The sequence below is a fragment of the Trachemys scripta genome, chromosome 4, assembly GCF_013100865.1.
Source record: "Trachemys scripta elegans isolate TJP31775 chromosome 4, CAS_Tse_1.0, whole genome shotgun sequence".
In the NCBI taxonomy this organism is placed as follows: domain Eukaryota; kingdom Metazoa; phylum Chordata; order Testudines; family Emydidae; genus Trachemys; species Trachemys scripta.
In genome coordinates this window covers 80842256-80859119 of record NC_048301.1, presented here as the reverse complement: position 1 = coordinate 80859119, position 16864 = coordinate 80842256, and the positions used below count along the sequence as shown (strand labels likewise).

General features: G+C 44.5%; 1 protein-coding gene across 1 annotated transcript in view; it reads right to left on the bottom strand.

Annotated features, from left to right (window-relative positions):
* Positions 1–16864, bottom strand: part of ABTB2 (ankyrin repeat and BTB domain containing 2) — a 193224-nt gene that overhangs the window by 3341 nt on the left and 173019 nt on the right. Inside the window, exons 6-14 of the mRNA XM_034769699.1 lie at positions 13790–13879; positions 13226–13327; positions 9221–9317; positions 7668–7803; positions 5329–5555; positions 4247–4425; positions 3196–3301; positions 2996–3098; positions 1851–1941 (exon numbers count right to left, since the gene is read on the bottom strand). Of these exons, the coding sequence (XP_034625590.1) occupies positions 1851–1941; positions 2996–3098; positions 3196–3301; positions 4247–4425; positions 5329–5555; positions 7668–7803; positions 9221–9317; positions 13226–13327; positions 13790–13879 (1131 nt within the window). The remainder of the gene's footprint in view (positions 1–1850; positions 1942–2995; positions 3099–3195; positions 3302–4246; positions 4426–5328; positions 5556–7667; positions 7804–9220; positions 9318–13225; positions 13328–13789; positions 13880–16864) is intronic.

Here is a 16864-nt window from a genome sequence, read left to right as displayed (position 1 = left end):
GCTTTGACATTTTCTAATGGCCTGGCTGTGCTGCTTTCCAATGTTCTTTTCTTTCTCTGGCTTTGAAAGGGGCCACATCAAGGAATTTAGGCCAAGGGTGACAATGTGTTTTTGAGCAACTGCAAGGCCCCTGTAAAAAACTCCGGAGGGGTCCTGTTTTTTGTAACGCTGTGCAGGCTAGCCGCACCCAGGAGCTGCCAGGCAGTGAAATTGGTGGTAGGCTAGCTTAGTGCATGTGCACAGTAGGGCCTGCCAGATGGTGACACACTGCCCTCCCCTAGAGCTTCCAGTAAGCCTCCCCATGCCACAAGTCCTTCAGCTGGGAGGTTTGGGGCTGGGAAATAGAGGGGTGGTTTGGCTGAGGAGATAGGCCTGGTCAGCCTTTCCTCTTCTCACCCTCCCTACTGTTCCAAAACCCCTCTCCTGCCCCTTCCCCATGCCCATTATCAGGGAACTGATTTTTCACTTGAAAACCAAGGTCATCCCGTTTACTACTATTTATATTGCAGTAGTGCCAAGCAGCTGCAGTCAGGGTCCCATCGTTCTAGCAAAACCTGATCCCTGTGCCTGCTGCTGAACGGAACCCAGGTCTCTTGAATCTGTCTAGTGCTTTATCCACTAGGCAAAATTCTCTCCCCTAAACAGTGAAAATGATACCACTTTTAGTAGGTAATCTCGTGTCCTCTAAATGTGCCCCAAAGTCTCCCCACACATCTGCTCCCTCTCTACTTCGTTAGAAGGCCACCTTTAGTGGTCATTTCTTACGGCTTTCAGTGTATTACTTTTCAATCTACCACATTGTCCAGAGAGGCAAAATCCTCTCCCTGCCCCCTTTGGTTCTATGACACTGCAAACACCACAGCCTGAAAATCATGCCTTGGAGCTTCCCAAATCACAAAAGCCCATTGATCAGAGATCTTCTTCATGCTATGTTAAGGAGACCTGCCTTAATACACTCAACTTTATTCTCTTCAGGTCCTGGGCATGAACTGCACAGCTTGGATACAGACATTGCAATTGCTTTTCAATTCAAATACAAAACATAGGAAACCCTCTTGGGATAGAGCAGTAGGGATGTTTTTGTGCTCAAATTATTCCCATTGGATGCAGAGATACTATGTGGTGATGACCATATAGAGAAATTGTGAGGGAGAAAGCCAAGATGAGTCCTAAACACTTTAGTGAAACAGTTACAGACTTTCAGCAGTTCTGCACTTTCAGATTTCTCTATTCTGCACATTTCCTTCCTAATTTGAAATGCAGATCTGGAAAGCTGGAACAATGCCTGACTATTGGATTTCACTGACCTGCCTTTTTTTTATTATTTTTTTTTTTAAACCTACCCTCTTTTCATCATGAATGAACCTCCCTCAGGTCACTTAAATATGGAAACATCAACAAAAGTAAAAGTGGAATTCTCAACATCAAGTCTTTAAAGAGAGCCCCATAGACTTCTGATAGTCTGATCTGAATTAATGTGAAGCCTGGCAGTTCTCTGGCTCTAACCAGGCTTATTTTTTTGCTTAACACAGCATGAAAATTGTGCCTGGGAACTTCCAGAACTACAAAAAAGTACTCAATAAAAGACCTCATTTGTCCTCCTTTATGAAGGAGATCAGCTGCATTTAAAAAAAAAAAAAAAATCCAATCGTATTCTTTTCAGAGCTAGGCCCAAGCTGACAAGTTTGGATGCAGATCAGAACACACCTAAAAATGCAGAGATACTTGAATTAGACCAAGTGCTGCTGTTATCGTTTATCTCTGGCATTAAAACTTGTAGCCTTTGCTTCACAGCAAGTACAGGAGGAGACAAACAGTGCTAATGGTAAGGATGCACATAATTTACATACCTTGAAAATATTGTATTTCATATCACTAATTTCAACAGTCTTACTGCCTTGGCTGTCTAGTTCTGTTTTATTGGTCATCAGGGTCTTAAACCTGAGAAAATGGAGACAGAAGTTTGCTTAATAGATTCCTGCATTTTTGCCACTCTGCATCATCTTTGCTTGGATTAGTCGTCAGTAAGCAAAGGGGGGGAACTGGAGAATCTTGGTCCTAGTGTATTTGCATTTATACTTTATATTTTCCAAAACAATCAATCAAGATGTTTCCATCATCTTTAACAGCAACTAAACTGTAAACTCCCCAGGATTGAATTCACTCCCATGTTACTGCAGCTTTAAGGTGCTCTATTTGCACTGAAATCAGTGGCATTAGATTCACATAAAACTGGAGTGACACAGAGCTGAATCAAATCCCGAGAATTGTAAACTGCATTAATATTAATTTTAAAAGCAAATAACTGATCCTATAATAGAATCAACTGAACAATATCTCCATGTGAGGAGCAAGGACAAAATATATTGGGGATTCAGAGTATTTTGTTTAAAAAAAAAAAAACACCAAGGTACACAGTGCTAAGGAGCCACATTCTTTACCTCCCTCACTCCCCTTTGCTCCTGGGGTGCAAAAGAGGACAGAATCTGGCCTTAACACTTTTGCTGAGGACTTCCCTGGGGTGAGGCAGGCTCCAGTAAGTACAGAGCTAGAATAGCTGGCTCCTACACTGTCCTTCCCTCAGCCTTGAATGGAGTGGGGGGTGAGAGGCATGGAGGGGTGGAAAGAAGTGGCCAGAGCAAGCTACGCTCAGCTGTTGAACAGTTCCTTAGAAAACATTAACCGCTAGTGCATATCAGAGCAGCCCCCTTGTTGTTCTAACCTGCACTGGGACTGGGTAGAAAATCAGGCCTTACCCCACTCTCTAATGGTCTGAGCGTAGGCAAAGAATCTGGCTCTAAAAGTTTTGTGGCTTGGGCATGTAAACTCAAGTGAGTAGCCTTAACCATGCCAGTAGCCCCATTGAGACTATTGGTGATTAAGGGCTGCTCATCTGAGTAAGGGATTATGGGCCCCTGTCCTCCATTACTAATCTTCATTTAACATAAATAACACAGCTGCAGTTACTCAGTGTAGTACATGGAGGCGGACTCACCTGTTGGAAGCAGTAACCAGCAGGACTTTGTGTGCATAAAACAGCTTTCCTTCCACTAGAAAAGTTACGTCAGACATTTCTTTATTGTTTAGAAAGTGAGGATCTGTTGGAAAAAAAGATGGGGGGGTTAAAATGCTGCAGCACGGCAAAGAGAAAAAGCAAAACCACTGTGGAAACTGAGATAAAGCTGAGTATCTCACCAAGCCGGGCTGGCAACGTCTTTTGTATTTCAGGAATGTTGGGTATAGGACTGCTGCCATAGCAGTGGGTGAAGATGGCTGCAAGCTGCTGGTTGATAGAATCATTCTGTAAGGAAGAAGGAATTTATATCATTAGTGCTTAAAAGTAGGCTCCACAGGCTGTAATAATTTGCTTGCTGTTTTATAATAAGAATCTTCCTTTGCTGCTTTTACTGTTTTTAAGAACGACTCTGTTTATAAGGGCTCTGTGCAGAGGGGCTAACTCAAGACCTATGCAGAGGGGTCAATTTCACCACAACAATATTCTCAGCGAGTTTATGGCACACATCTATCAAAGAAAAATAATTAATTTAAAAGAGCTCAATCCTTATACAGCAAAGCTCCCCCAACTTCTACACAACAAAGTCCACAGCATAGCTTATCATCAGGAAACTCTGTTCCTAATGTATCCGTTTGTTGCTCAGCACATTTAAAGTTCAAATTTTGCATTAGTTTTTAAGCAGCCACTCCCTCTCCCTGCTATCTCCAGGGCGAGTCTACAACGATATAGGACTTGATCTTACTCCCACTGAAATCAATGCAAAAACTACCATTGAATTCAATGGAAGCGTGGTCATGCCAACTTTCAAAAGAAAGAAAAAAGATTGCTATTCACTAACAGCGAATAATATTGTTCAGAAAATTCCACGAAGGTAGATGACATGCTACTGACAGCCTGAGTTCCCCAGTATGTTGCAGGTAATCCCTTTCACTACTGTAAACGCACTCAGTTCCAGAAGCCAATCACGACAGTGGGGTTTATAGAAGGATTTCCATTAAATGGAGCATCTTTGACATCGAGGAAGCAAGTATTTGATCCGTTCTCTCTTGATCCCTGGTACTGCAATATTACATGAGCTTGGGTAAACACAGCCATGGCTGTCTGTACATCCATAATTCATTGGGACCCTGACACGGGTTTACATTGCTTCTAGTACAAACACTAACCAAAATTGTGAAACTCCTGCCTGAAAGGATTTGAACTTCATATTGTTAAAAAATGAATGATTACTTTGCTGGTCTTGAGGATATCAAACATTAGCTGCAGCCCTTCGTTAACCAGCTCTTCGTTATAGTCCTCTTCCTTAATAGTCACAAACTCCCTTAAGAGGTTCTGCACGACGGAATAGCGAGACTGGTAGAAGGTTGTCCGTAATGACTCAATCCACACATGAAGCTTCCACGGGATTCCTGTAACCAGACACAAGGGAAAGTGAGGGGCTGAAATAGCAGGCAAGAGGTTATTTCTTCTCTTGTTGTAATCAGCAGCAGCAGCATTTAAGTGGCTCTTTTTATTTTGAAAGTGCTCTACACTTTATGCAACTGTACCACTCTCCTCATTTTAAAAGTGAGAAAACTGAGTCACAGGAAAGTGAAGTGACTTGCCCATGGTCACAGAGAAAATTAGTGTCAGGACTAAAGATTAGAACTCAGGAGTTCCTGGTTCTTGCCAAGCCCGCTACCCTTTTAACCATTTCATGCACTGTTTTTCTCCGCAAGCATAGCGAAGCAATCTAAATTCTGCAGATTAGCTGCACCATTACAGCATAGGGAATAGCCAATCTTATATAAACCCACTGTGATTGCTATAATTCAGTATTGCGGGTCGCTTGTTCTGATGAGCTATCTTATCTAGACATGCACATTTCAAAGTCTTCAGTCGACTACTTACAGGTGTAAGAATAGGTGCACTCTGGGTCCTCAAATCCTATGCCTGGGCATTGGCTGTCTCTGGTTTTGAGAGCTCAACTTGAAACACTTCAGAGGGGCCTGAGTTTTCAGATGTGCTGAGCATTCACAACTCAGACTGACTTCAAATGTAGTGGAGTGACGGGCTCAGCTGCTCTGATCCTCAGGTCCCAGGCTGTTCCAGAAATTGGGGCATCCTAAATCAGTGGGTCCTTTAGAATATGCAGCTGAGTGATCAGTAAACAGTTTGATGTCATTTTCTATCTAAATTAGAGACTACCCTAAGCTCCCATCAATGTGTGTCAGGTCTGAATTTGATGGTGCAGGCCCTTCTCTTAGTGACCTGTAATCCCCGCTCTCACAGAGATAGGTTATTAGGTTCTAGCTACTTCGAACCTGCCTTACCGAGTACCCTGAGCTCCATGGTGATGTCCACGTAGCCATGCTCAGCACTGTAATACATAGCCTCCTGCAGGGCCTTCATCCTGGTTTTACACAGCCTGACCTGCCCCTCGTTGGAGCTGTCCTGGCTGGAGGTGTCACTCTCTACTCCCTCAGCTAAAATCTCCTCCAGCGAGAGAACATCTCCCTTCGACTGCTGGGGCTGGGTCAGGAGCTTGCGTAGCACGTTTCTGCAGAGGAAAAAGAAGAGGAATTGCTCTTTAATAAATGAAAGGCCCACAAACCAGACAGGCCAGGCAGGGTGATTTGGGCCCAGAAGTCCTGGAAGCCTGACTTCGTGACTCATTTCTTTCCAGAGATGAACCCTTCCTCCAGCAGTGCTGGAACAATTTTTATAGTGGGGGTGCTGAGAGCCAGTGAACCAAACTGTAAACCCTGTATATAATGGAAACCACTTCAAGCCAGGGCATGCTGCAGCACCCCCTGCCCCCCCTAGTTTCAGCACAGGGGGCGGGATAGCTCAGTGGTTTGAGCATTGGTCTGCTAAACCCAGGGTTGTGAGATCCTTGAGGGGACCACTTAGGGATCTGGGGCAAAAATCAGTATTTGGTCCTCCTAGTGAAGGAGGGGGCTGGACTCGATGAGCTTTAGGGGTCCCTTCCAGTTCTATGAGATAGGTATATCTCCATATATTATTATTATTTTTTATTACCTATGCCTTCCTCCTCCCCTCAGAAATGGAGTTGGTTCCTCTAATGATTGAGTCTTTAAACATTATTATGCAGGTTAGTCAGGACTGGTTTCATCAAATCCCACGAGTGTTTACTTTGTGTGGCTTGCAGACCAGCAATCACTAGCAATGGCTTGCCTCTGTCTAACACCCGAGGGTCCACTTTAGAATGCCTGCGTCCTTGGTTTTCCTACAGATGTGAGAAGCCTTAAGGGACAGATGTTGGCTATCCAAGACAATCAAGCCAACATAAGATGTTGTGCTGAATTGCCACTAGCTGGCGCTCTCAGTGCATAAAGAACTGGATTTTACCCTTTCTGCATGAATTGATACTACATAATCTCATGCCTTCTGATCACCCTCCCACAAAAATCATCCAGAAATAGGAGGCTTAACTTCATTATTTGCACAGTCAAAACTTGTTATAGAAAGAGGACTCTTACCGTGGCACAATTAACCCATCAGATGCTTTACCATATGACATTGCACAATCAAGGATGTTAACACTGAAAAGATAAGGTGCAACATTTCACATGCTCTTGGGTCATGGAAAGTAGCACTAGGAAAATGTTTGCCAGCATATCTACATCACTATAGTTCCTGGGGAGCCAAGCCTTAATGCAGATGTGCTGAACCAATATAAAGTGGGGTTTACATTGTTGTGATTCAGTCTGGTAAATTACCAGCATGTGCTGCATTGATCTAAGCCCAGTTGTACACTGCTGCAGTACATCTAGGTTAAGGGTTTGGAATGGGTATAACTATATCAATGTGGTTACACCAATGCTAATTTCTCTGATGGAGACTGGGCTAGAATGATTTCTGGATCAGTTTACAGATAATAAAATGTTATTTCTAAATACCAACCCTGCAAACACCGCCTGGGATGGAAGAGCCAAGCTGTTTTTTTGTTTTGTTTTTTTTGATTCACACATCATCAGTATTAAAGTTTCTGCAGACCTAATTCTGCCTCAGGTTACACCTTGGCAACCCCATTTCCATTAAATTCTGCCTCCAGTATACACATGCAACCCACATCTTCGGAATCGTGCCCTGCGGTTGGAACTCAACAATTCTGATGTTGCTTCCTGACCCAGAAACAAATCCAGCTCCTTCTCTCCTAGCTGTGGTGGCTCTGTAGTGCTACTAACAGGTGTGAAAAAAGCAGGAGAAACTTATTTGCTGACTTCAGTGACTAAAATATAGATCTGCAAACCCAGAGGGATTGCATCTGTTGAATAAGAAGGTGCCAGTTTTACACAGCTATTTTGGGAATAGAACCACTTAAAGTGATAATTACTTTCCAATGCAGCCCTTCAAAAGTAAATGCAGGGTCTGGCCACACTAGAGTCAGAATAATGCTAGCTACTCTACTGCATTAAAACATGGCTATAGCTGGGAGGGTTCTAGCAACACTTCCTAGACCAGTGTGGATAGGGATTTTTGGTCTGGGAACTGTACTGTAAAACCACGCTACAGCCTGTGTGCGACGGGGGTAGCCTATAACATTGTTCTCAGGCAAGAGACCTCAGTGAACCTGTACAACAATTGTATGTGAATCCCCGCACTGAGAGGGTCTTCATTTTAAGGCTGAGCTTGAACAGAGGTTTACCTGTGCCCATGTGCGGCTGAGTGACTAAAGCAGTTCATGTCTTCGTGAAGCGATGAGGACATCCCATTGACTTCCAGCATACTCAGGAGGGGGTCTGCGCCCCTGCTCAGTAACAAACTGACCAGCTCGTAGTTCCCTAAGAATTGGCAGAAAAGTAACAATAATTCCATTTTCCAGCATCCTTTAAAAGGCATAGAGTACTTGTCCTGGGCACTTCTATAACACCCCACAAGTATTAATTAGGCCTCACAACACCCCTGAGAGGGAGACAAATATTACCACCCCCATTTTACAGATGGAGGAAACAGACACAAAGAGGCTAAGTTGCCCAGTGCCACACAACTAGTTAGAGGCACAGCTCAGAAGAGAACCCAGGAGTTCTGGCACCCAGTTCTGTATTCTATTTAAAGCACAGGCACATCTTTATATATAAATGGGGGGGAGGGGAGAAAGAGGTACATTTTACTATTTTTTTAGAAAGTTACATTTCCCTCATGTGTTTCAACATCTTGAAGTCAAACTACACTACAAGCAGATGTACATGTATCTGGCTTCAATATGGCCAGATTCTCAGCTGTCAGCTCCTGCTGAGTGTAGCTAAAAGGGGGTCCAAAAGAGAATCTGGGGGCTGCTCTAAACTGTGCTAGCTGGCTATGCTTCCCCCCCCCCCAAGGGGTCATCCTGCAGCCGTGGATAACTGGAACAACATGCATTCCAGCCACCCTCCACCCCACTGCCAGAGGCTGCAGGGAATGGTGGTGGGAGAGCCAGCTACAACAGCTTTGGGGACGACCTGCTCCCTTTATACCACTGGCACAAAAAGAACAAACCAGAGAATCCATCCCGTAATAATCAAGCTTCAAATGATGGAGAAAGAACAGAGGGAAACCAAGATAGTAGGCTGCAGGTGATGGAGAAGAATAATGATCTTTGGGCTGGCACAGGTAAGTCCTTACATGCCATGTAAACCCCTGATGTGGCACCTGCTTGGAGAATAGGCCCAAAATTTTGTTTCTTTTTTAAACAAATGAGATAAAACACAGATCTTTGTACAACCTCAGATGTTTTTTCCCAGTGTGACTCGGGCTGATGAAAGGTGCTAGTCTGACAGCCATGGAGGCTGTTCAGCTCCAGGAGAGGCAGAGGATGGACAGTGGCAGCCTAACTTTCCCAGCGCTGCCCCATGCATGCTCTAAGAGTGAAAGCACACTGCAGTCCCACTCAGCACTTGGCTTCCCTGCTGAGGCTGTTGGCAGGAAGTGATAATTAGTGGCAGTGGTAAATGTGGACTGAGCTGATTCACAGCAGCACATTTCAGGTTGGGCACCAAACAGCAGATGGTAACAGCTCTCAGATACTGCTAACCTGGGCTAGGCTTCCACTAGTGATTTTGGCATAAAAAAAGTATGATATCCCATTATCTAACCCCTGAAGCTACCTAGTCCTCCACCAGTTCGAAATTTTCATTATATCTTTCATTGTTAATTGGCTTAAAGTACAATGCAAAGTAAATCCCAACTCATGTAACTAAAATCTAAGCATCTTTGACTCACCTGCTGCTGAAGCCAGTTGAAGTGGGGTCTCAGCATAGTTGTCCTCACCACTGTTAACGGCGGAGCCCTCAACATGGGCACCAGCATCCAAGAGCAGCTGCAAAAGACCAATCAGAGACAAGAAGTTCAGACCAGAGCAATTCAGAAAGACACAACAGAAGAGCCTGTGTGTTGGAAGGGAAACCCATTAGGTCCATAGCAAAGGGTGAAAAACACAAAGGGAGCTCAGCAAAAACTAAAGGAAAAATATCCATCGCAAGGCACACTCACCTCTCACATGCATCTGTTTGGTGCTTGAGTCTGGGACTGAAGCCTAGGGACTCATGGCTAACTTCTCTTTAGAGATTTAATAATTTCTTCTCTCTTTACTGTACTTTTGTTTTGTTATTATCAGTCTAGTTCTGGTGGAAGGTATCAGGTGGACAGGAGACTAAAGGCTGCTATTTATTGTTTCCCAATGGGCACATTTTCATCTGCTCTCCAGATTCAAAAGGGTTAGATGCTTCTGCAGTGTGGGAAGTCCCTGCCATTTGGTTACATGCTGTGCAGGAAGCAGACAAGATGCCTAACAGAATTTGCCACAATAGGCCGAACTGCTCTGCCAGAACCTCAGGCACTGCAGATTCTGGATGAGGAGACTGTGTCTTTACTTTGGCCAGGAGTTCACCAGCCCAAACCCTGGGGGAACTCTTTGCAGGCGGACTGGCGCTAACCCAGCAGTAACTGGCCATGAAGGAGTGGGGACAATATCCTTTTCAAACATTTGAAGTAGCAAAAAGTATCAAAGTCACATTGACACCATCATGCAGAGCGGGGTCAACTGGCAGGAAATGGAGGTTACTTAGCTGTAACTGGAAGTTCTTTGAGATGTGTGGCCCCTAGCGGCATTTGACACGTGGTGCACATGTGTGTAAATTCTAACAAGCATTGGCCTGCACAGGCGCAGTCATTCACCTTGGGCTCCAGACTGAGGACATAGGAGGCAGTGTGGTCCGATGCCTCTCCAGTTCCTCCTCATACCGCAAATCTAGTACGATCCAAAGCAGAGGGGATGGAGGGCAGAAAGGAACCACGCATCTCAAAGAATTTCCAGTTGCTGGTAAGTAACCTCCATTTCTTTTTCGAGTGCTGGTCCCTATCTGTATTCCACATGTGGGTGACTGACAAGCAGTACTCAGACTGGAGTGGGGGTGCAAGACAGATGCTTGAATTATTGCAGTTCCCACTACTGGGTCTGCACTGGAGGCTTAAACTAGCGTGTAGTGTTTAGTGAAGGTGTGAATGGAATTCCAGATAGCAGCCTGCATATGTCCAGTAATGATATTTTGTGCACTGATGCTGTAGAGGCAGTTTGTGCTCTGGTGGAGTATGCCCTTACCCCGTCAGGTGGAGAGATGTGCACTAATTGGTAGCACGTGATGATGCTCCCAGAAATCCATTTAGAGATCCTGTGAGATGGTGTAGCTTGTCCTTACAAACACTAAGCAATGGCAAGAAACAGCCTAGGAGACTTTCTGATAGATTTAGTCCTCGGCAGATAGAACGCCAAGGTGCATCTGACGTTGAGGGGAAGGCAGCTTCCTCTCCTCGACCGAGGTATGGGGTTTTGGGGGAAAAAAACAGATAGGTGGATAGCTTGGTTGACATGAAAATCTGAAATAACCTTGGGGAGGAATTTAGGATGCTCACGAGCTTTACGGGTTCATGGCAGAAAAGAGCAACAGATGCTGCACTTTGCAGCAACATGCATCTCACCCAAACAGTAGAGACAGTGTTGGTGATCATCACTCATGGTGAAGGAGTGAGGGCAGGAGACACAGTTCTTGAATGCTGGGATTCTGGGCATAGTGCCAGACCATGGAGAGGGAGTCCCCATTATAGGGAGGGAAAGCCTAACTATACCAAAAGCTCTAACTATGCTAATATAAACTATTTACAAATGTACTTAGAGAAGAAGGATAAAAGCTGGAGAAATCTGTGGACACAGGGATTCTGACACAGGCCATGTGGCGGTAAGAAGGAACTGGAGAGGTGATGGCCTGCACATGGCTCTTATGCCGCTGGTTTTAAGTATGAGGTGAACTACTGTGGAAGTGCAGGCCAATGGACACTACTTGTTAGAATTGCCAGACTCGGGCACGTGGTGCACATGCAGACCCACATGGGAAATACATATAGGGAGCGGCACTTGAAGAACCACCCTTCATTTAGAAGAATAACAAAACAGATTTGAACATTCGTATTTCCAGGCAGGGGCAGACACCACACTGACCATGCATAGCCACAGAAGGCAGCTAGTTGGGATTCTTCCTTCTGGGACAAGCACTGTTCCTCTACTGGACAGAGTCAGAATCATAAGCCTTATACTGCTGGTAGTTGTCATAAGCTATATGTCATAAGCCTTATGCTGCTGGTAGTTGATGGAGAGTCTCCTTTTAATTCATATGGCAAGAACCTGTGTTTTGGGGGCAGGAGGATCTGGGTTCTATTCAAGCTGGTGCTACAGCATGCATTTCCGAGCAGCCATGGTACGCAGCACAATGACAATCATTGAGCCCTAGGTGGTCACCAATTTATTACGTCGCTTGCCTCAGCACAGACTGGAAGCATGATTGTGCCTGGTAATTTCACATTTACATTTTCAGCATAATATTGCTGGTGGAGGACAATGATTTTTTCTACTAACTAATTTATTTCTCCCTTGATGGAGAAGCTAGATCTGGCAAATCCAGTCATGGATATCAAGGAAGAGGCAATTCCACTGGGCTTCACTACGTTCAGAGAAAGCGGAGATAGGACTCTTTCAGTGATGATCATTGTAGGGAAGGTTTTGACATTAGATTGAGAAGTTTAAATACTTAAAACATCTAAGTGAATAAACACTTACTGCAGGCAACATAATACAGCCCAGAGGAGCAGAAGGCTAAGTTCAGTCTAAGGAGCCTTGTTGATGTAATTCTCAGCACTGTCTCCTGAGAGCATCACATGTATTATCTCACATGTAAATTAAAATTGTACAACCTTTGAAATGCCAAAGAGTGCACTGGCAACTTGCCAAGGACATGAAGGATGGATCTAATTTGCATTAACATTTGCATACATTTGTAAAACCAAATACGAACCCCCCCCCCACATTAGCTTATAGTTGTGTCTTCCTTGAGAGCTGAATAGAAATTGCTTATTGCCTCACCAGCAGCGGAAAACCTCCTGTGGATCACTTTTGAACTCACCCTGAAGTTAGAGAGAGAGGGTGGGTACATTGGAGGGCTCCACAAGGCACCCATGGCATCCAATTCTGCATTTACTCTGTGTGAATTCAGCAAAGGCCAGCAATGAGCATGCACAGAGCTTGCAGGAAGGGAATCCAAATGTACCTAGTGAGCAAAGGAGTGGCTGGAAGTAGCAGCACTCCCACTGATGATACATTCAGAACCTATTCTAGGAGAGTCCCAGCTTTTAGGGCTGGAACATGCAACTTGCAGGGCATGCAAAGAGAGCACAGGGTGCTCTGCTTCTCTAGGAGCAGGCTTTTAAGAAGGAATGGACTGGCAACTCGATTTTTGCATTCGGGCCATAGCTAATATTTTCAAGAAACATAATGCCCAAGCACTCTGCCCATACTTTCACACACTCCCCTGAAAGCACCAGTTCACCAGACACCACAGTTAGTGGATGATCCACATTGTTCTGAGTCCAGAAAAACGTAAGAAATTAATATAGAAATAGTAATTAGAAAAAAGAATCAGAATTTGTAGGATGTTTCATTGTCAAAGCCTTTCCAGAGCTTAACGAATCAACCCCCAAAGCACTCTGAAAAGGCAAGTCAGATTCCCCTCATTTTACAGGTACATGGATAATCAGTGATTTAAAAAAAACCTGTAGACCACAGCCACAAAGGGAACCTGGGTCTGAGCTGGTTTTAAAAGCTAGGAGGTCCTGGCTCTCTTTTTAGGCTCTCCTATTTTAAGGATTCGTGACAACTGTGTCTCCCTCCCCTTTGCTTACCTGAACTACGGAGATGTGTCCATGTAGAACAGCAAAGGTGAGCGCAGTCCAGTGCCGGCTGTCGGGATGGACTGAGGGGTATCGGGGATTGCTGCCAGGAACCTGGGAACACGAAAAGCTCAGTTATTGACCATTGCAGTCTCTGTCTCTCTCCCATATTCTTCGGACTCTATTGTAACTGGCATTTCCCTGGGGAATAACAACCCCTGGTAGTGACAGACTGACACCATTCAGAGAGTGCTGCCAGTGCTAATCCTTGTGATCTATCTTCTAGGCTTCTCTAATGTGCCTGTTGATTTCCCTTAGTGGCTGCTCTTTCCAAAAGGAGACCTTATTTGCTCCCTATGTCAACCATTATTTCAGCCACCAAGTGCTCCAAGGGGCTTTGGACTTTATTTCTCCCAAAACCTTGAAACAATGAGCTCGGAAAGGAAGGCCCTTCCGTGGGTCTGGTGTACAAACTCCACAAGCTGGAGCTTTTGGTTGCAGGAGAGATTTCATAACCGATCCTGCTTATTTACAAGTCAAAGATGAGCAGTTTTCCTGGGTTTGGCCCTTACTTACTGGTATATCCAAATTTGCTCCGGCATCAATCAGCATCTGGACCATGGCTTCGTCTCCAGCAGCACAGGCGTACATTAGTGGGGTCATACCCTTCAGGAAGAAAAGTCAGCAACAGTTAGCCTTTATCTACATGTCTAACAACAGAGAATCCATCTGCCAAAGGGGCCAATGGGACTGGGTCTGCACTGTATGTATATATGTATATGTGCAGTGTGTGATGTACAACGTGTGCGCATGTGCACGGTGGATGTATATGTGTTTGTGATTTCTGCGTGCTGTGGGGGAAATCAAGACATTAAAATAGGAATGTGACGTGTCCTACATCGAATAAATAGCAGATGAGTTAGCAATAATTTTAAATGGGTTATTTAAAATCCTAATCTTTGCATTGAGTCATGTTTTAGAGGCAGCCCCTTTCCTAAGGCTGCAGGAAAGGAATAGAGCTCCTTGCATCCTCCTTGGCCAGGGGAACTTAAGCAGAAATTAGAAGAAACAAACACAGAGGTGTTTACTTGGCAAACACGATCTCCACTGGTAAAACAATATTTGTTAAAGCATTTCAGCACTGACAGAACATTTCTACCCATAAATCTCTCTCTCTTGCTTTCTCTCTGTTTAAACAATGACCAGCCAGAGATTACTCATGAGCTAGACTGGCCCTATTTACAAACAAATCACTCCAAAAATAGCCAAGCCCAGGATGCTAATGGCCAAAATGCTTTCATGATGAAATAAATTAAAGCTCACATCTCAGGTTTTTTCACTTTTCATTCTCTGGGCTTTTTAAATTTTATTTGACAGAATTTTTCACAGGGGGCATCACTGTACTAATCAAACAATAATCCAGCCTCATCCCCACACAAAGGGGCCTGAATCAAACCCTGGGTCCAAATGCCAGGTGCGGAGTTTGGATCCCACACACGCTGCTCAAGCTTCTCTCGGAAAAGGCCAGAATCTGAATGCCCCCAAATCTGGGACAGTTCTGATCTGGAGCTGGAACTGCCTTCTCTGGGAATGCTTGGAACTTGGGTTTGGCTTTGACGCAGGCCCATTACAAGGGTAGGAAATTCAGCTGTGGATTCAGAGTTAGAGCTGTGGTTTAAGTTCTGGGCCATCTCTATTTGTAACTAGAGCCCTGCCAAACTCAGGGGTTCAATTCTAAGGAGTTTGTACAACCCCATCTTTCCAGTTGATTCATGGGGGTTTTGCACTCCCCTCCCCACAATTTTTAATCTGTATTTCAGGTTCAGATAAAAACCAAGAACTCAAAAGGAAACTCACCCCAAATCTCCGAGTTTTATTTTTTCCCCACAAAACCATATGAAACCAATGAGTAACGAATGGCATCCATTGGAAACCATAAATCAGCCCAAGACCTTGCCCCAAGCTCAAACCTCCGTAACCCTACTCTGAGTATTGGGGCTATTACTAGAGCTGGGTCTGAGCAAACAATTTCAAAATCTGAACCTGGTTCTGAATGGTGGAGTCAGCGCCTGTCTCACTTCCATCTGATTGGGTGGCCTTTACCAGGAAAGTTTTGTCCAGCTCTGCTTGCCACGAGTGGGGCAGTCACACCTGCCTGTAATGTCTCCGATTCCTGCCTACTGTGTAGCATTTTAAGAATGATTCCCTTTAGCCAGGGTAAGTCTAATATGAATATATCAGCTGGGCTGGCTAGCTGTCTCTCTGGTTAGTACTCCACCCTGCTGTCCAATAGACCTGGGTTCTGTTTCCAGGCCTTAAAGTCAGTTTTCCGTAGGCAGGCTGGCTCTGTTACATCCCATTACAGAAACAGGTGCCAGCTGCAAAGTTCAGATCTGGATCCAGATCCCACATATGGTAGACTTGACATCTAGGGTTTTGATTTAATCCCATCCTTAGTTGGTAATGCAGCAGAGGAAGCATGCTCAGCCCCTAGGATTCTGAGAGAAGAGAAGAAGGGTCTCGCATTGTTTCACAGTGATACAAGTGGCTAATCACAGAACAGCAATGTCTCCCTAGACATCCTCCTCCAAGCCTGGTTAGTCAATAAGATGCCAGGATGCTGGGCTGTAAATTTGGGAGCGTACGCACGAAGTAAGCACCAGTACAGCGATACTTAACACTAGTTCAATGAAATCCTCCAATAGGATTGGCTACAATATGACATCAATTGGGTGATAACGAGACTATGCTATCAACTGTTTACAAAGTCTTAAACCTCTTAACTTGTGCTGTCAGCAAAACCCATCAAAGTGCAGAGTTTGGCTGAAAAACAACCCCCCACCTTCTCTCTGGCTGAAGGGAAAAAAACCCTCAGTCAAGAGCAATGGGCTCTGGGCTGTGATTTCTTTGGTGTGAGGATAAATAAATCAGCAGGTCACCAAACAAAGCATCAGAGGCAAAAAATATCAAAGATCTGTTTTGAAAGAACAAAAGTCCTCTGGGCTTTATATCCTGAAACCACAAAAATGTGAGGGGGAAAAAAATCCCAAGTGTCAGATTTTCATGAAACAAAACAGACTGGAGCCATCTGTATTGTTTTAAAAGTGGTGCTAGTCTTCCTCCAAGCTGCCCCACAAATGTGTGCTGTTGCCCCTATGTAAATCATCTAATAACTCACCTGTGCACAACCAGCTTGCATGTACAATGACTGTAAACAAGTAATTTTATTTTTTTTGCAGAAGCAATAGGTGTATGTGCATTTGTGAAGGTGGGTCTTTTTAAATATAGTCTACAAGCCTGCAATAATGTGCAACCCTATAGATATCTCAAAGTGATATTTTAATTCAAAGTAAATTCAGTGCAAGGAAAGGTATCCTGTACGGAAATCCACGGTTAATCATTGGGACAGAGTCAGCATGGGCAATTCCAGGCTATTTGGCTCATGTGCCTCAACTCAGATCTGAAGAGACCACTTCAGAAGTGAAAGGGTAGAGAAGTCATCTGCCTGTTGAGTTCTCTGTAGAGAGTTCAAACTGGAGCTTTTTGCATGTCCACTGGGAACTGGGCTAAGAGTAGGGTGACCAGATGTCCCGATTTTATTGGGACAGTCCCGATATTTTCTTACATAGGCTCCTATTACCTCCCACACCC